The sequence below is a fragment of the Homarus americanus genome, unplaced genomic scaffold (assembly GCF_018991925.1).
Source record: "Homarus americanus isolate GMGI-L3 unplaced genomic scaffold, GMGI_Hamer_2.0 scaffold23617, whole genome shotgun sequence".
Classification (NCBI taxonomy): Eukaryota; Metazoa; Arthropoda; class Malacostraca; order Decapoda; family Nephropidae; genus Homarus; species Homarus americanus.
Window position 1 is genome coordinate 1,943,762 of NW_024720711.1, and position 19,798 is coordinate 1,963,559.

Genomic DNA, 19,798 nt, shown 5'->3' on the forward strand with positions numbered 1-19,798 from the left:
AGGTGACAGGGTGAGGGCGGGGAGGTGAGAAGGTGGCAGGGTGAGGGCGGTGAGATGAGGAGGTGGCAGGGTGAGGGACGGCGGGAAGAAAACCAGAAAGATGTGGCGATATTTCCCACCAGTATCGTCAGGACAGGTAAGCGTACAGGTGATTTCCCGCAGCCAAACTTAATAGACTTTTATAAACAGTCTTGTGTATCATAATAACATGAACTACAAAAAAAAAAATTGGATCACGTGCCGATTAGACATCCCGACTTATTTCACCTGATGACTAAATACCCCTAACGCTCACCTAACCTAACCTAACCTAACCTAACCTAACCTAACCTAACCTAACCTCACCTAACCTAACCTCACCTAACCTAACCTAACCTAACCTAAAGACGAAATAAGACTCAGGGTTCCGACACTAGTAGGGTGTGGCCGCGTGCACTAGATCGGTTTTTCCTCTTGTTGATCACATGTTGGTGACAAAATGTACGCGCGTATGGGATGAACCTTTATGCTCATCTAACCTAACCTAATGCTCACTTAACCTAGCCTAACCTACTGCTCACCTAATCTACCTAACCTAATTTAACCTAACCTAGCCTAACCTAACCTAACTTATCCTACTTAACCTAATCAAATTAACCTAATTGCTATACAAGGTACCACTGACACAAGGTACCACTAACACAAGGTACCACTGACACAAGGTACCACTGACACAAGGTACCACTGACAAAAGGTACCACTGACAAAAGGTACCACTGACACAAGGTACCACTGACAAAAGGTACCACTGACACAAGGTACCACTGACAAAAGGTACCACTGACACAAGGTACCACTGACACAAAGTACCACTGACACAAGGTACCACTGACAAAAGGTACCACTGACACAAGGTACCACTAACACAAAGTACCACTGACACAAGGTACCACTGACACAAGGTACCACTAACACAAGGTACCACTGACAAAAGGTACCACTGACACAAGGTACCACTAACACAAGGTACCACTGACAAAAGGTACCACTGACACAAGGTACCACTAACACAAAGTACCACTGACACAAGGTACCACCTCACTTACCTGTTATACAAGACAGGAACAGGAGAACTAACAAGGATGGCAGCAATGTTCGTGTCTCCCACATGTTGACGAGGACAAGGGTTCGATCCTGGCTGTCAAGCTGCCACCTGTCACAACTTTGTCTTTTTTTATTTTTTACTTCGTGTATTTCTTAATCCGTATCACTTCCTCTGATCGTTATTTAGTTTTCATTATTTATTTTATCTGTAATTCAGTTCTTATATGTTTACTTTCGTCCCTTGTGTTTATTTTTTTAAGTTAGGTTTTTCTTCACTAATGTTCTTTATTTCCTTCATTCTTATGTATTTTTATTTACTTTCACTTATTCTATTCGTCGTCTTAAATCATATTTAGTTTTTATCGTTAACGTTTGTTTATTTCTCATTTACTGTATAATTCTCTTTGGTGTTTCTTATTTTCTTCCGTATTCGTTTTCTCACTAGTTTCTCTCTAATTTCATCCTCACTTAATAGTACAACTATATTCTTTTTTATCTCACTCTATTCTTTAATCCTTTACTGACGATTTTCATTCTTTGGTTTATTTTTTCTCCTACTCTCTTTATTCCTCTACTTCATGTATATAAAATTTCCTTTAAGACAATTTAGCAAAACAGAGTTAAATATATATATATATATATATATATATATATATATATATATATATATATATATATATATATATTTATTTATTTATATATATATATATATGCACAGTCACTAGCAAAAAACAGAAAACACAAGTTCCAAGCGTTTTAGTATTGAATTTATCAGCAAATACAGATTCTGCGCACCTACAGTGATCTATATATATATATATATATATATATATATATATATATATATATATATATATATATATATAATATATATATATATATATATATATATATAGGATATAAATAAATTATAGTGTCACACGATGCTTCGATTTAAAATTCTAGCTAGTGTCAGTTAAATATTCATGAAATCAAATTTAATATAAATTTGGTGTTGGGAGTTGTCACTAACCTAACCACGTCATCTAACTACGATTCCTATAAATATATCAGGTAATGTTAACCCCACAGTAAAATATGAGTAATTTGACAAATACATGAGATTTGGTATTGACAACTTGTATGGTGTTTTCAGATTTGTAATTCTGAAATTACCAGGTTTTGTTGTTTTTCTTTTAAAATAATGCATTAACAATCCGTGATATGTTATAACAATTCTCCCAACTAGTGAACATAACCTACACATCATTTTCTCAACACCATAACTCTGTGTTAGGGTAATGGCAACCTGGCGCAATTTACGCACGAGTCAACTCTGTGAGTCAGGCCGGAGGAGTGGCCCTTACACGTCCGCTCACAACGATGGCTGGTCAAACACTGACTGAGCCTGAGCAGAGCTACTCGCATCAGTCGCATGTCGCCCCCCACTGTCCCCCAGGACCCACACCCCTTGTGTCGCAATGACTCTAAAAGCACGGTAGAGAGGTTCTTTTAGTCTGTTTGTGTTGTAAATAAGTGAAATATATCGCGGTAATTGAAACGTATTTCCTTATGGTTGTTCTGCATGATAACTTGGCGAGCTTGTAGTTATGTCTCCTCGTGTTGGTTGTGTGTGATATCACAAACAAATGGCCCGGGTTCACGTTTTTCATCTCTTTGGGATTTTGAGTGTTTCAATGATATCTACCCTAATGTGCCTTGTCTGAGGGGTTGTTAGTCAGGTTCTACCACCACCACCATTGCTTGTGCTGGTAGACTGTTCCATAGGTCTACCACCACCGGTTCTAGGACAACTGCCACCTGGACAATTGCCTCCCGGACAACTTCCCCCCATGGGACACTTGTCCCCCATAGTGTACTTCGTGTAGGTATGCAACAATAGTATATTGTATGCTTTGTAAATCTACAGGAATACAAGTGATTTTAATCTAACAAACATTATATTATTCTTGGACCGTCCGAAGCTGACGAGTCACTTTAGCAACACAACTCAACACAACTCTCTTCTCTCGTTGTAGCTTCATCTGTTATTTTCATTTTTTTTTTTGTTAGTTTTAGTTTTGAATTGATAACATTATTGGTTTTCACGTGGACAGATAACTTGTTCTAAGGTATTATAACTGATAGCGAACTCCAGGTACTATACCTGAGAGATTGGAGCGCCTGAACTTGCCTAGCTTATACTACAGACGGGCAAGGGGGGACCTAGTTGAGGTTTATAAGCATCTCAGGGGGCACTACTCAGTTGAGTGTCCTTACTTGGAGCTGGCGGACGCTCGCCCCACAAGGGGTCACAGCTCAAGATTGAAGAAGCCGCAAGTCCGGAAAACCGTGAGGGCAAACTTTTTCGGAGTGAGGGTTGTAAACTCTTGGAACAATCTACCAGAGAGTGTTGTGACGGCACCGAGTGTGAGCTCTTTCAAGAGAAGACTTGACCAACACTGGAGCGGGTTCAGGTTCATTCAGGAGCCGGTGCATGCCCAGTATTTGCCAACAGTGCGTGACAGAGACGTGACCGATCGCCCGGGCGGCTAGCGAGCCGACCTTTTGGTGAAGAATATAAAGGAAAAGAGACGTGACCGATCGCCCAAGCGGCTAACAAGCCGATCAGTGGCGAAGAGGATAAAAGTAAAAGTATAAAATTGTTTCAACTTTCTCTTAATACTGTAGTGGATTTCTCCCCTACAAACGCTGTTTGTCGCTGCATAGCCGACCCCGCAAATTCCACAGTGTGCCTCGTGGTCTAGGTCAACCAACGCCGCCCACGGAGCAGGGGGTCAACTACTAAGCCACGCCAACCCCCGCTATTTAAGACCTGACCTCGTGGTGATCGCTCTCTTTCTACCTACACCAACCAACCAGCAACACCTCCTCCGCCTGCCTGGCGGTCCTCGCTCCGGCCGGCGAGCATGGCGACCCACAAGCTGGTCCTCCTCTGAGCACCCTCACCAACCAGCTCTCTCTACATCACGCTTGTAACCATGCTGCCTTCCCAGCACCAAGCTGCATTGTACATCCAATACAACATGTATACAGAGAGCACATCGTGAGTTTCCTTTCTCCAACCCATCCTGAGTCCGAACACAAACTCATACTCCACAAATGGTGACCCCCGGAGATTCACACTCACATAGGATGGAGGAGAAACAGATCACGCTCCCAGTCTTCAAGCAACATGGAAGACTGGCTTATCCACACAGAAGCAGCTCTCATCGGCTCTACAACTACTGTCTCTACACCGCAGGTTAGACACCCTAGAGCAGCTCTGCTACTCTAAGCAGACAACCGCTCCTCTTCCGACCCCAGCACACCCGTCGGCCCAGCAGTACCTCCTGCCGCTTCTCCTGACGCGGCCCCTGCTCCTGAGTGCGGACCCACACACCCCTCTTTTCTCCCTCAGATACTCCCTGCTAATGTCCTGCACCCTGCTGCTGTCGTGGACCCAGCTGCTGTCACGAGCCCTCATCCGCTTCTGCTGTCACGAGCCCTCATCCGCTTCTGCTGACGCAGCCCTTGCTCCTGACCCAGGCCCACACACCCCAGCAGGCGCATCTGGCGACTCTGTACCTGCCGTGAGGGAAGCACAACATTCATCGCCTCCACACACCCTTTTTCTCCCTCTCTACTCCCACAGATATTATGTATCTAGACAGTTGTCTCTAGCGACCGGCTCATCCACGCCATCGCCGTTGTCTCACATGAGGCACGCACCGCCCGTTCTGCCTCACATGTGCTATGCAACCCTGCAGACAACAAGTCTCCTACACCGCCTGGAAGGAAGGAGGGAGTATTGTAGTGGATTTCTCCCCTAAAAACGCTGTTTGTCGCTGCATAGCCGACCCCACGAATTCCACAGTGTGTGTCTCGTGGTCTAGGTCAACCAACGCCGCCCACGGAGCAGGGGGTCAACTACTAAGCCACGCCAACCCCCGCTATTTAAGACCTGACCTCGTGGTGATCGCTCTCTTTCTATCTACACCAACCAGCCAGCAACACCTCCTCCTCCTCCTCCGCCTGCCTGGCGGTCCTCGCTCCGGCCGGCGAGCATGGCGACCCACAAGCTGGTCCTCCTCTGAGCATCCTCACCAACCAGCTCTCTCTACATCACGCTTGTAACCATGCTGCCTTCCCAGCACCAAGCTGCATTGTACATCCAATACAACATGTATACAGAGAGCACATTGTGAGTTTCCATTCTCCAACCCATCCTGAGTCCGAACACAAACTCATACTCCACAATACCCTGCCGGCTCATATCCCTAACCTAACACCCTGCCGGTTCGGTTCATATCCTTAATCCTGATAAAGTTGTAGTGTTAAAAAAAAGTATGAGTTGTGCATTTTGTGTATATAGTTATTACTACAAATAAAACATGAAAATAAAGCTTTAATTCTTAGTGTTATTTTCTCCTCTTTATTCATTTAGTTCCATGTTTTGTGCCAGTTATTCACTGGCAATGGGGGGCAATTGTCCAGGGGGCAGTTGTCCTGATACACCCATAAGACAATCGCTTCCCAGGCAACTGCCCCCACCCCACTCATATTGCCAATGAATCTGCACTGACATTTGCTGTTTTTCATAGGAAAAAAAATAAGTTCACCAATAACTGGCATAAAACATGGAACTGACTGAATAGACAGGAACAAATAACACTCAGAATTAATGTTTCATTTTTTTGTTTTATTTATTATGCACAATAGTAATTATATACATAATCTGTACAACTTAGACAAATATTAATTTTTTAACATTACAAACCTGCAAGAAAACTATAATTAGTAAAACTGATAAAAATTGTGGATACAGGTAAGTGAGAATATTTGTGGATCAGTCATAATTAACATTTAAAGAGTCTATGTCATATATCACACATTAAATTCCAAGTTGTGGGCTATTGCCCTCAAAAACTCCAGCACATGGCGGTTCTCAAAGTCTTGTACGGTGGTTGCTATTCTGGCTGTCGAATCTTGATAACGTTTCCGCTTAGGTGGTGCTGGCCCTCCTGCCTGCTCCTTTTTCAACACTGAAAGAAACTTCAAGATATTTGGATGGAATGACGTTGCTAGCATATGGTTATGCCTTCCGCTGTAAACGCTTCTGCGCTTCACCTTGCACAGGATGTAAGGGGGTGCCCAATAAACTAGCCCCCTCGGGGGCAAATCTGAAAAAATCTGTTATGCCATCCTTCTAAGGAGTTGGTGCGAGGTAGCTCTTCGGCTATATCATGCAGTACATATCCCACATGCTGACGGAAACGTGGAGCTCGCCTGTATGTTGATGTTGTCTGCCAATGTGTGTATCTTTGAAGTAGTCTACGACAGGATCAGCTTCAGGTGACATATTATCTTGCAGAGTCTCAAACGCATCAACCACTCCATCTTGTGGGATGAAGGCTAGAGCTGGTAGTATTCGAATTTTCAGGACAAAGTCAACATCAACTTGATAATGTCCTTGTAAGACCTAAGATTGTACCTTGTGATATATGTTTTATGATAAGTGGTAAAAACATCCCTTGATTGTTGTGTTGGGAAAGACCTCTTCAATGTCACTCCTGGCAGCTTGTTCATAGTCTATGAGAAAGGTCTGTGGGTTGAGTAAATATCAGTACAGATTCACTGACAATGGGAGGTCGTTGTCCAGGGGGCTATTGTCCCATGGAGGCAGTTGTCCAGGGGGCAATTGTCCTATGGAGGCAGTTGTCCAGGGGGCAATTGTCCTGATACCATCAAAGTCACCGAGAATAAGAGTGGGAACCTGATCGTAGAGGTCGTGAAGAACCTGGGGGGTCCAGAGCATCACTCTTTAAATGAACGTTAACTACACGAAGGGTCCAGTGACCAAGAGTAAGAGAGACAAAGTAGTTCAGACGGGGGCCCATGTGAGTTTGGTGATGGAAGATGAACAGATGGAATGGTGTTACGTACAAGGGTGAGGAGACCACAACCATAGCCACAGTGATGAGGCAGGGTGTAGACAGTATAGCTAGACAGTGGAGCAACATTGTCAAGTGATGGTTTCCTGAAGTAGAGCGACTTCTACTTAATGGGAGAGCACATATTGGGCGAGGTCTGTCTTGCGAGATCTAAGTCCCTGGATGTTAAATTAATCTCAGTTACAACAGTTTGGTCTGTTGTAGGAACCCCGTTTAACCTGTTTACATATTTATACTCAGCCATAGGAATAGCTACATTGATTATTATATCCAGTTTGTCCATTTCCCCTGAAAAAATATATGTTTATATATGTCTGCCCTTGACCACCTCACATCAGAAAATCAACTCCATTTAGTTTTCCATTAAATATTCTGAAACTTGGTCCGAACCTTTTAACTACGGTACTTGTGCAAGGGATCCCTTTCCTCTGTGCAGAATAAAATTAAAAGTGGCGTCCTTGTTGTGAAGGAGTTAGCGGAGATAATCCACTCGTAAAACGTGATGACGTGCACAGTTTAACATGGGTGTTGTAGGGTGGTCATAATGAGTGTAGCAGGACACACATTTCTCTTTCATATATTGTATACCCTGTATGTGTCCCATTTTCCATGTTTTGGCTTTATCTCACAATGGACACTTCCCCCCACCAAATATACACAGGGATTCTCTCAGTGTTTCATGATTGCTTCAAAAATTCCTTAAAGTGTTGAAAAGTGAGAAAAAACAACAGCTCTGTCTCATTATGTCCTCCATTCACCCATACACATTGCTTCCTTTTCTTGCACAATGTTTTCTCTACACTAATTTATTTTTCACCCCTTGCCATAAATCATCACCTCCCTCAGTGACTCACAGAATGTTCTGTCATATGCCTTTTCTAGATGCATCAGCCCATCATAATTCACTCCAAAAAGTTTCTTTACGGTATTGTGTGAAGCAATATGACACAACAGGCAGGATTTTGATAACCTTACCAAGACAACACGAATTGTGGTATTCATTTTGAAATTAATCGGAACCATTCATAACGGTGCTTTTGGAGTGAGTTGTACACCTTAATTTTTCATGGTGTAGTTTTCAGTGGGTAGTTGTACTGTATTGATCTTATCTACACATACACGTATCTTGTACTGCACTTGTATTTCCTTACCGGGTCAACTCAGAGGACTGTACCTGTATGTCCTTTTTTTTTTGCCATTGCAGTCAACCCTCACTTTACGTGGTTAATGTAACCCGCAGGATCCCGCGGAAAGTGAGGAACACGTAAAGTGAATAACATAACATATGGGATTAATTGAAATAGAGTCCGGGCCGACCCCCAAACTCCACTTTTTGACGACACACAACTATGTTGTAGTAAAAATTTTATCTTAACTTCATGATGGCATGAAAAAACAAGTAATATAGAAGAGGTTAGGTTAGGAAAAATAAAGGTTAACATAGGAAAAAATAAAGGTTAGGTTAAGAAAACTAAAAGTTAGGTGGAACACTTACATTAGTAGAAGAGATGGGTCGGCGTACGGGGATGGAGGCTGGTTCCGAGGCAGAGGGCAGGCTACTGGCCCTCAGGTGAATCGCCATTACTAGGTGCATCACCATCACTGTCACTTACAGTTGTCAGGGCTTCCCTGACAAATCCCTCAAAGTCATCTTCACTGTCACTATCACTGGCTTGGGCTGGCTGTGGTGGGTTGCGGGCGAAGAAATCTGTTATGCTTTGCTGATGGCTGGTGTTGATGTTGTCGTGATACACCTTGATGTAGGGCTCCATAGTCTGCAACAGCTGGGTAGTGAAGATTTCATACCTGTTTGCGTCAGGGTCGTCGGAAAGGAGGAGCTTGGCTTTCTCGATACACTCGATGGCACCCCTAACATTACTATGGGATAAGTGTTGTTCTTCTTGGGATGACGCACCACCTGCCTCTTCACTGACGTCGTCATCATCATCTACCATCTCGTCGGTAGTCACATCAGGTTCCATTATCACCTCCAGGATGTCGTCGTTGGTGGTCTCGGAGAAGCCTGGAACTGTAACAGTCTGCGCAGCTTCTCTGGCAAAGTCCACTGCTACTGCAACAGTCTGAACCTCACCAGTCACAGATTGACTCCTCCTCTCACCTGGTATTCCATGCAACACATGTCTCCATGCGTGACGAATTGTAGCAATAGACAGCTGATCCCATGACTCCACCAAGAAGTTCACAGCTTTCTTGATGTTAAACACTCTCCAGAATTGTTTGAACAGTATTTTTTGCTGTGCCAACTGTTGATCCTCATCTTCTTCGCTCTTGCTATCGGTGGTGGTGTCACTCAGGTTACGCAACTCTTTCCTGGTGTTGTTGTAGTCGTTCAGGAGTTTGAATTTTTTCGTAGAGAATGCAGCTTTTACATTACAGATTAACTCTTGGTCCATGGGCTGTAATATAGACGTAGTGTTGGGAGGAAGGAAGACCACTTTTACGTTTGCGTGACGATCTAACAGTAGGGGCGAGTGTCCTGGTGCGTTGTCCAGCAGCAACAAAATCTTGAATGGCACATTCTGTTGCTCACAGAATTTCTTTACATCGGGAACAAAACAGTCATCAAACCAGGAGAGGGACAGTGTAAAGAACATCCACGCCTTACGTGCGGTCAGCCAGTGGACATTTAGCTTGGTCATGTCCATGGTTTTGTAGGCGTGCGGCTTGCGTGCTGTGTGGATCACCGATAACTTGAGCTTACTGGTACCGGAGGCATTGGTGGTAAACAGGACGGTGATGCATTCCTTCTGCATCTTCCGGCCCCGAATCTTGCTGGCATTCTTTACAACGAAGGACTTGGAAGGTAGCTTTTTCCAGAAAAGACCAGATTCATCCATGTTAAACACCTGGTCGTCACTGTACTGTCCTTCCTCCATAATCTCACGTAAAAACGGAGGAAATTCCCTAGCCGCAGCACGGTCAGCACTCGCTTCTTCACCACCAATGTTTATATTGGTGATCTTGTTCCGGATCTTAAACCTCTGTAACCACCCAGAGGAAGCATTAAAGGGTTTGGGCTCTGTAATTCCCATCTTTCGTGCCACTGCAATGTACAGTTCACGTGCGTACTCCTTAACAGAGCGCGTGTCGACCGCCATGTTCCGTCGCGCCTGACGCACCAAGTACCTCACAAGTAATTTTTCTGTCTTGAGAAGCACCTGGTTGTGAAAATACTTGATCATAGAAGCACCTGTAGACTTTGTGATCTTCATGTGCTCCTTTATCTTGGCTGCATCCTTCTTTATTGTTCGAATCGTAGATTCATTCACACCATGCTGGCGCGCCAAATCAACCTGCCTTGTTCCTTTCTCCAACTCTTGGATGATCTTGTACTTCACCTCGTAGCTTAAGGTACGTCGTGTCTTCTTTGGCTTAGTGCCGCTGGGTCCAGGTAAGGAAAGGTTTCTCTCTGGGGGCGGTGGTCCAGCGGAAGCCATTTTACAGAACAATGGATACATGTTTACACGGTCTGGCGTGGAGGGATGAAATTGGCGCGGCTAGGTCACGCATCGTCTTTCCTCCCTCCCTCCCCCGGGTGGACACGTCATAATACTTTAAGCCAATTACAGCTAGCAGCAGAGGGGGGTAGGGATGCATGGCCAATCACAGTCCGATACGTCATATGACGTCAGTGATAACTCAACAAAGACACACACTGCGCAACCTTACCGCGCGGCTTGCCCAGGCGGAGGGAGGAGGGAAGGAGGGAGAGGCGAGAGCACAGGGAGGCAGGCGGGTGTGGCGAATCTAAAAATAGCGTCGCGCCGGACACTCTCCGCGTAATGGGGTTCACGCACCGCGTAATGTGAGCACGTTAGGTTCTGGCAGGGCACCGCGTTAACGTGGAAACGCGGAATGTGGGACCGCGTAAAGTGAGGGTTGACTGTATACTGTATTGTGCAAGTAAAACAGCAACCAATTGTTTGTACATTACTGTACAGTACCTGTACTTAAATATAATATAAGGGTTAATGAAAAACTTTTATTTTTAAAGATACATTCACCAACACATGTTAGGATGTTGAGGTCAAGGAACAAGAGACAACAGTGTACACAATTTTTATAAGCCAGCACATAGACTTATACCGATCATGTACACAGTAAGAACATTTCCCAAAGAATACGCTGGAGCCTAAATTTAACAAACTTTGAAAGGTTAAAGAAATTGTATCCTGCTGTAAATTTCAGATATATGACCTGTTAGATATATCTTACCAAATGTGAGTCATTACAGTACAGTACAGTACTTTAATCTAATCCAGGGGAAGCACCTGACAGCCTTATGTATTCTACTTGAAATAAAAGAACTGTATCTGTAATGTTAAACATCCATTTACAAAATGTCTTCAAGTAAACTTAATTTAGACATTATATACATTACTGTTACCTAATTGCGGTAGTGATTTCTAGTTTTTAAAGTACTGTACAGTACTGTATTCTATTGTACATGTATTGTGCTGTAGAGTATTTGTTTGAAAAAATTCATATTCTTTTATCATCCTGTTTATCACTGCTTAATCAGATGATTTCTTACATTTCTTTATTCTAATTTGGTTAAACAGGACATTTTCTTTTAGTTTCTTATTCCCTGAACAGTAGTGTTGTTCTTGAACCACCAACACAGATGGAATGAGTTAAAGTTCTGTGGCCGGATACCTGTACTCAAAGAGTATACTGTTTACCGTACAGTACTGTATAAAATTGTGCGTGCAGTATTTCCCAGTTGACTCTGTAAATTGGTCCTAGAGGTAGCTAAGTCCTCTCTGTAGTGATACTATAAAAAAAATATCTGCCATCTTGTGAGTCACGTATTGTATCTGGAGGCTTTAACTTAAGAGGACCTTCGGAGTTCCTGTAATGGAATAAACCCTGATATAACGTAGTACATGTGTACAGTATTTCCAGATTACACAGTACAGTATGTGTCTTCCAAGCTATGATAAATCTCATTAAAGCTGCTTTTATCAGAGAAGACAGCAGAATATAAGTTTCATGTATTATTTCAGTTGGAAATAATATTAAAAGATAAAATTTAATCTGTTAAAAATTATCTTGTAAACAGTAACTGTGCTTGTTTATGTTTGGCAGGCAAGATGGAGTTGATTGATGTATATTTAAATGACCAAGCTTTGCAACGTGAAAGGAGGTACTGAGACCTTTTGGACCCTCACATAAGTGATGAACAATTGTTGAAGTTCTACTATGTTTCCTCGATTTCAAATTTTTAAACTATGCGTGGAAATATAACCTTTTTTACAATAGAAAAAAAAATATGCCATACCCTGTACCGACTCAGACCCAACTGTTATTATCATTTGTACTTTTCATAATTTTGTTTATTATAAACTGTGCTACTAGTTTTTTAATCGTTATGTAAAATATGATATTTTTTATAAGAAATTGTACATATTTTTTCAGCTTTTTAAACTCCTTTTGTTTGTAAATCTCGTAACCTCAAGCTAGCTGACATCCTTAACATGTACCAGTAATTGGTCGTCAAGTTTTGAAAGAGTAACCGTAACCAACCAACTGGCCTGCATGAAGACTTACTCTGCAATGTTTACATTGCAAAATAGTTTTGAGTATGGGGGAGTTACAATATTGTTAGCAGTTGTAAGTTTGAATGCTGTAAGTCAGTTATAAGATTGCCGTGTGCGTAACTTATTAGTAGATTTGAGTATCCGCCCCATTGGATACAGAAGACTTCATCTAGAATACAAATACTCTATCACATAAATGAGTAATGTTATTAGTGAAGGTATAAAAATATTTTAAATCATTATCGATTACATAATTCACTACTGTCAACATCAGCTCGGAATAACATGACAATATACATGTACTGTACAGATAATGTAATGTCCCCGTCACTAGAGCATTTATAGTGGCTCGCCAAGTTTTGTGCAGTGTGGCACCCCTTTGTTTGTTTACATTCGAGAAGGAAATTAGCAATAGTAAACATACTATGGAATCCAAGAAAACATTATTGAAATAAGTATCTCAGTGTAATGATTTGTGGAATGTTTATATGACGAGCCTCTGTAAATGCACTAGTGAAGGGGCCTGTTACATGAGTTTCCAAACAGAAGTGGTTTCAAAATTCTTCTTTGATAAAAATATATTCTTCCTGATACTCTGTCTTAGTAGGCCAAGAAGCTGGTAAATCTTCTGTTTTATAAGTGATGGAACCTGAACTGTGTTTGGCCTCCATCTTCACTGGTTCTCTACTTGCCAGCTGCTGCTCCCCTGGTGACTCAGTACTTGTGTTGTCCACTTGTGTTTGTTGGCAGGACAGTATCATATCTTGTTGTGAAATGTGGCAACTCTCAGAATTGCTCTGTGAGGACGTGAGCAACAAGTTCTTCTTATGGTATTTTTTCATGTGACATATTAAGAGTTTTTTCTGACTAAAGTCTTTCATACACTCTGAACACTTAAATGGCTTTTCATTTGTATGAACTACCTTGTGTCTTCTGAGACCGGATTTTTTGGTAAAGTCTTTATTACATTCTGAACACTGAAAAGGCTTCTCTCCTGTATGGATTTTTGAATGGGTATTCAGATCACTTTTTCTTGAAAAGGCTTTACAACACACGCAACACACATACGGTTTCTCTCCTGTGTGAACTGTCATGTGATCCTTTAAGCGACTTTCAAAGGTAAATGCCTTATTACACTCTAAACACTCAAATGGCCTCTCATCAGTATGAATTTTCATATGTCTTATCATAACATTTTTTTGTGCAAAACCTTTATGACATTTTAAGCACTGATATGGTTTCTGCCCTGTATGAATTTTCATATGTGAAACCATATCACTCTTCCTTGCAAAGGTTTTAATACACACTGAACAGTTAAACGGTTTCTCTCCTGTGTGAATTGTCTTATGTGATATCATGCTCTTCTTCCAAGCAAAGGTTTTACAACACACTGAACATTGATAAGGTTTCTCTCCAGTATGAATTTTCAAATGCAACTCCATGCTATCTTTTCTTGTAAATGCCTTAGAACACATTGAACACTGAAATGATCTCTCCTCTGTATGGAGTTTCATATGTGCAATAAGATGACTTTTTTTTCGAAAGGCCTTACAACATTCTGAGCAAATGAATGATTTATATCTTGTATGAATCCTCATATGTTCTCTAAGCTGACTTCCACATGCAAAACATTTTTCACACACTGAACACTGGAATGCTTTCTCATCTGTATGAACTTTCATATGAGAATTAAGATGACTTTTCCGGGTAAAATTTCTGTGACATTCTGAACACTTGAATGATTTTTGTCCAGTGTGAACTATCATATGTTCTTTCAGTTGATTTTTCCAAGCAAAGACTTTATGACACTTTAAACACTGGAATGGTTTTTCACCAGTATGAATTCTATTATGTCTTGTTAGATGAGATTTTCTTCCATATGTTTTATTACACTCGGAACACTCAAATGGCTTTTCCTTATTAGAATGACCTTGAATATGTGTTGATAAATCAGATTCTGATGTAAAATATTTAAGACACTCGAAACATTGGTGTTTTTCTCTTGTACGAACATCAACATCCGATACAATATGAACTTTCTGTGTTTGAGTTTCATGACTCTCTGCTATCTGACTTGGTTCCTCTTCAGAGTGAAGTCTAATGTGTATAACAAGATCAGATTTTTCTTCAAAGTTTTTAAGATGGTCCAGAGTGCACTCTTCCATTGTGAAGTTGTATTGCTTTATGGAATGAAGGTTTACAAATCTGGAAAAAAAAAATCTTCAGTGAAAACACTCAGCATATAATATTAAAGAATATGTAAAGTGAACACAGACGGGCTCCAAATATACATATGATTTTTTGCTTGAAGTTTATGCATGATACATGTCATGTCCTTAATATTACATACAGTACAGTACCTGTACTACTCAAACAAAACCACTATGTACTGCAGCAGGATTACAGCAATAATGTTTTACTGTAAAAGCACCTCTTGATTTACGCGATAATTACATTCTTGAAAATGATCATGTAAATAAAAAATGCGTAAGTCAAACATTGTAAATACTTGTAGTAGAGGTTAGTGGGTTTTGTTATTAACAAGACAATACCCAATATTATACCAGTGAAAGACTACAGTATACATGTACCAGGAAATATAAATTATAAATCACAAGCATGTTGATGGGAACACTTTCGTGAATTTGGTGTTCAATCCATGAGCTCAACATTTGTTCCATTCTCTCTATAATCAAACTTTGGGAATGCAAGATCTTAAATGCAGTGATTAATCTTCCACTCTTGGCACTTTTCTTGATCTTCTCTGCACTATCACGAATAGTCCATAAATTAGATTCACTAAGTAAAAGGGCACACTTAATATCAGCTGTTCATTCAACTGTCTCATAACGTTTTAGCACATCCATCTTAATCTCAATACAGATGGCCTTATACTTCTTATCATCACTGGTACCAGGATAACTTAAAGGATGCTTTGGCAGCATGATGCAAGGGGTAAAAGATGTGCAATATAATAACAATAATAATAATGGTTGCGCCTCGTGTACAAAGTTGGCCGGCCCAAGAGCCACCGAGGCATGAATTTATTTAAGGTGTAGAAGCTGTTGCCAACACAGCAACCACATCCTAGGTTAATGAGTTGTATGACCCAGTGTCAAGGAAACGTCCAAGAAGACCTGACAACTCGTCAACTGCACTGGTTAACCATTACCCCGGAACACAGTCAGCAAATTGATTAACGTCCAGGTTCCCAATTACTGCTGGGTAGACAGAGGCAAATAGATAAAGAAACTTGCCCGTGGTTTTACTTTACCCAGGAATCGAACCTGGGACCACTTGCTTGTGAGGCGAACATGCTGACCTTTATTACAACACAGGTGTAATATATAGTATACTGCAGCATAAAATACTGTAGCATTCCGTGACTATAGACTGTATCCACACACCGAGGACTGCAAGGTGAGAAGCTGCATACCCACGCCTCATGTGCGTGTGCTTCTCATATGGCCCTGGTAATGCCACACCACCTCGCTGCCAGCCCATTGATGATGTTTGTCGATGGTCGTGTTATTCAAAACATAAACCCACATAAATTATTAAAAAAAGGTGTAAATGGACTGCATGCAATACAGTATTCTAAAAATGGCTTAAACCAAACACATGTAAATCAAAAGGTGCTTGTACTGCTATAGTCTGACTATTATTCTTATGAATATTATTATTATTATTTAATTATAATCATCAGAGAACACAGTGGTGAAGTTTTCCTGTTAAGTAATCACATTAAAGTGATGAGTCCCCACTTTACTACAGATTGTGTAAAGTAATTGTAATAGATTTTAACACAAGTATTATAGCCTCACCTGTCATATGTACCACTGCACCTTCACTATTTTCACTTATCGAGTTATGTGACAGTCTTGGCCAGATTTATTTTCACATTTGTGTTCGATTTAAATCTTACAATAGTTTGTGTCCCTAAATCACAGAGCATTTTAATTCATTAAGTGTCCTCTTATATAAGATACTTATACTGTAGTTAGTGAAGATCTATAATGTGTTGACAATACGTACTTCACACACACTGACGAAAATCTTAATTCTGTTAACTGTTGTGATGATCTTGTTTGTATGAGGCTAAAGTACCAAGTTATTCTTCAGGTTTTATCTGTGAAAGAAAAAGCAAAGGTTTTAGTAAAACACAGGGCGAGAAAGTGATAGGGCTAATATCATCTCTAGTGCATGTTAATACAGTATAACCACCTGAGTAAATGTTAACTACCCTGTATTTTTTGCGAATACACTGTATTATTGAATTTATATAATAGGTAAATTAATGTCTTCATTGTTTCATTATTCATTGAAGAACATTAATGCTATAGTAAAAAAAAACAGAATTTTTAATTCTTGCAGTTTTATATAAAGGAAACTGTGTTTCAGTTTACAATAGTAATAAATAATTTAATAATTACTGTATTAGCACTAACACTACGGTGTTCTCACCTTTAATAATGAATGAGAAAATATATGCATTAATTGATAAAGTTAAGCTGAATCTTGTTCAGAATTTCATATAACTCGCCATGGATATGGTCTCGGAATGTATTAGTATAACTGGATCTGGATCTGGGAAAATCTCTGCATATCTGGCCACCTGCATTTTCTACCATGCCTCTGCGTCACTTACCATACCACTGTGTCACCTACCATACCTCTGTGTCACCTACTTTGATGCTTCATTCTTTGCCTGCAGTGCTGGCAAGTTACTTTTTTACATTTAGTAATTACATGTATGTACACATATATGGGTCAATAACTTTTTATTCTTGTATTTTTGTAGGAGGGGGAAGTGCCCCGATAAGTCGGAATTTGGGATAACTCTGCAAGGCCAGAGCCCCATATGTGCTGAGTTATCGAGGGTTTACTGTATTTGTTTTATTAGCTACATAAAATGCAAATCAGGTAGAGAATCACGGAAAAAATCAGTGTGAACTTTTAACGTGTATGCATGAAGCTTCACAGTCTCATGTTTACTGTTACCAAACCATTTACAGATTAAGATGACTGGAGGAACTTTAAGAAAAATTCCTCGAGAAGAAAATATCTTTCTTACCTCTAGGATATCCAAAAAAATAAAAATGAAGGAATTACATCTTTCTTCCTTTCTTTTTCTGATTTTCATCCTGACCATGAATCAAAGTCAACAAGCTAGCTTTCTGCAGTGACATCCTGACTTGTTTACATTAGCTATATTATTTGTTATAAGATGATGAGCTAAACAAATTTACATTAGCTAATACCTATCCTTGGATGGAGGTACAGTAGGGTCGGGATATATCGCGACTTTTTATAACGATTTTTTTGTATCGCGACTACCAAAATAATTAAAATTTTCCAATGTACTGTATCGCGATATTTATTTATTTATTGAGGGAAATCGGGCAGAAAATATTTCAAATGTACCGCCATGGCAAACAAATACGTTATTTGCTCATCAGAGGTGCCACTGTGGCTGCTCACCCACGCTATTGACGTGAAAAATGAAATGAGGAGAATGGAACGCTTAATGGTTTGTTTGTTTCTGTAGGTGTGGGATTGTCAAGTGAGGGTGGTAGTGTGGCGTCTGCTGCCGAGTCTGGTGTTCCAGAGTTTCTATACTGTACTAAAACCTAATAGAACCTGACCTAACCAATCAAAGAAACCTACCTAGCCTTACCTAACTTCCTAGTAGGGGGGCGGACCCCTGTCATATTAAACAGAAAGTACTTAGACAATCATGGTAAAATAGCGTGAATAGGGTCAGCTGGTCACGGCAAGATATCCACTGTTCAAAATTCGTTTTTCTATGAATAAATCAGCGTCTGTGGAATCGTAAATAATTACCCAGATCTTTAAAAATTAACTTTAATGAGATTATATGTTATTAACTTAGCACAATCTCAAATGTCTGCTGAAGGAACACAATCATGCCACGGAATGATTGTAAACAAAGATGCTGGCGTTGGTGAAATGAATCCGGGTTGAGAGTAAACAATAATAATAACAATGGTCTATTAAGACAATACATTACAACTTGAAGAATATCTGATGCAGTTGATAATTGTTTCACTAGAGTTCTTAATGTGCTACTGGGGACAGGTTAAAAAAATAATAACACTAATTGACAAGGGTTCGGTATGATGGATCAAAATACGCTGCACTTTATTAATGTTGGGTGCTGATTTATTTTACTTTCCTCTTCACAACTGATTGGCTCGTTAGCCGCTTGGCCAATCGGTTACGTCTCGGATTAATTTTCCTTTTCTTTTATCCTCGCTTGGACATTTCCCCGAATTCCGTACCCTAGCCCACAGATAAGAAAGTTACTTTGTAATGACGACTTTGAAAACAAACCGAAAGAAAATGAGCTAGCTGCATGGAAATCCTTCACATCTGTAGTCAAGGGGTTTATTGGAAACGAGAAGGAAGAAAAAACTATTGCCAACTTGTAGAGGAACTATTAAAAAATACAAAAACTTAGGATGCAGGATGTCCCTGAAAGTCCATCCCTACACTCGCACTTGGATTTTTTTCCTGGGAATCTGGGGGCGGTTAGTGATGAACAGGGAGAGTGATTTCATCAAGACATTAGACGTGTGGAGGAAAGGTACCTGGGTTGATGGGATCTTGCCATGATGGGGGACTATTGCTGTTTTTTACAATCGGAGGACAATACAACACATAAAGTAACAAATGCCCACACAGTGGTTAATTTAATACTTTTTGTGACTTCTTACGATTGTTTTCATTATTTATTGAATTTTAGTGTGGTGGCGTGGAAAAAAGTAACAGGAATAAAAGGTAAAATAGTATTTTTCAGTTTTTGTATTTGCAAGATTTAAGTTTTTGTATAACAACTAAACTGTACGTGCCAGATAAGTTTTATTGCCAGATTTGAAATCAGCTCCTCAAAATTACCAAAAGGGAGCTGCTCTGAACCATGTTACGGATTTATTATTATTTAAAAAAAATATTGCCTAGTACTATTTTCGACTTCACAGCCGCGAATTTTTCATAGAAACGAATTTAAAAACACCGCAATTTCACTGTTTTATAGTGGACCTAACCTAATCTTCTTAAACTAAACTAGTATAACACCTGCTGTGGGCAAACTTACTTAATTTTTTTCTTGGGTTTGTCTCATGCCATCAGTCGTAAGCGTTCTCGAATCCAAGTTTGTTTAACTTTGTTATTGTCTGGCGTTCAGCAAATGGCGTGTGG

General features: G+C 40.4%; 2 protein-coding genes across 11 annotated transcripts in view; both read right to left on the reverse strand.

Annotated features, from left to right (window-relative positions):
* Positions 1 to 2,503, reverse strand: part of LOC121860723 (cell adhesion molecule 3-like) — an 84,226-nt gene extending 81,723 nt beyond the window's left edge. The window contains exons 1-2 of one of the 7 annotated variants that reach the window (XM_042358042.1): positions 2,390 to 2,503; positions 1,086 to 1,657 (exon numbers count right to left, since the gene is read on the reverse strand). In XM_042358042.1, the coding sequence (XP_042213976.1) occupies positions 1,086 to 1,149 (64 nt within the window). In that variant the 5' untranslated portion in view covers positions 1,150 to 1,657; positions 2,390 to 2,503. Of the gene's footprint in view, positions 1 to 1,085; positions 1,678 to 2,325 lie in introns of all 7 variants that reach the window. The other 6 variants (XM_042358040.1, XM_042358039.1, XM_042358043.1 and 3 more) reach the window with 6 other exon arrangements.
* An 8,500-nt stretch (positions 2,504 to 11,003) lies between these two features.
* LOC121860725 (gastrula zinc finger protein XlCGF57.1-like) lies at positions 11,004 to 19,793 on the reverse strand. Of its 4 annotated transcripts, none has more exons than XM_042358049.1 (3): positions 19,695 to 19,793; positions 16,613 to 16,706; positions 11,004 to 14,782 (listed from the first exon to the last, which is right to left on the reverse strand). In XM_042358049.1, exon 3 carries the CDS (start codon positions 14,740 to 14,742, stop codon positions 13,132 to 13,134), a length of 1,611 nt encoding a protein of 536 aa, XP_042213983.1. In that variant the 5' UTR covers positions 14,743 to 14,782; positions 16,613 to 16,706; positions 19,695 to 19,793; the 3' UTR covers positions 11,004 to 13,131. The 4 variants fall into 4 exon arrangements, with proteins under 4 accessions (XP_042213983.1, XP_042213984.1, XP_042213985.1 ...); XM_042358050.1 differs by lacking the exon at positions 19,695 to 19,793 and adding an exon at positions 19,099 to 19,162; XM_042358051.1 differs by lacking the exon at positions 19,695 to 19,793 and adding an exon at positions 18,467 to 19,032 and having other exon boundaries at positions 16,402 to 16,706.
* Positions 19,794 to 19,798: the final 5 nt, after the last annotated feature.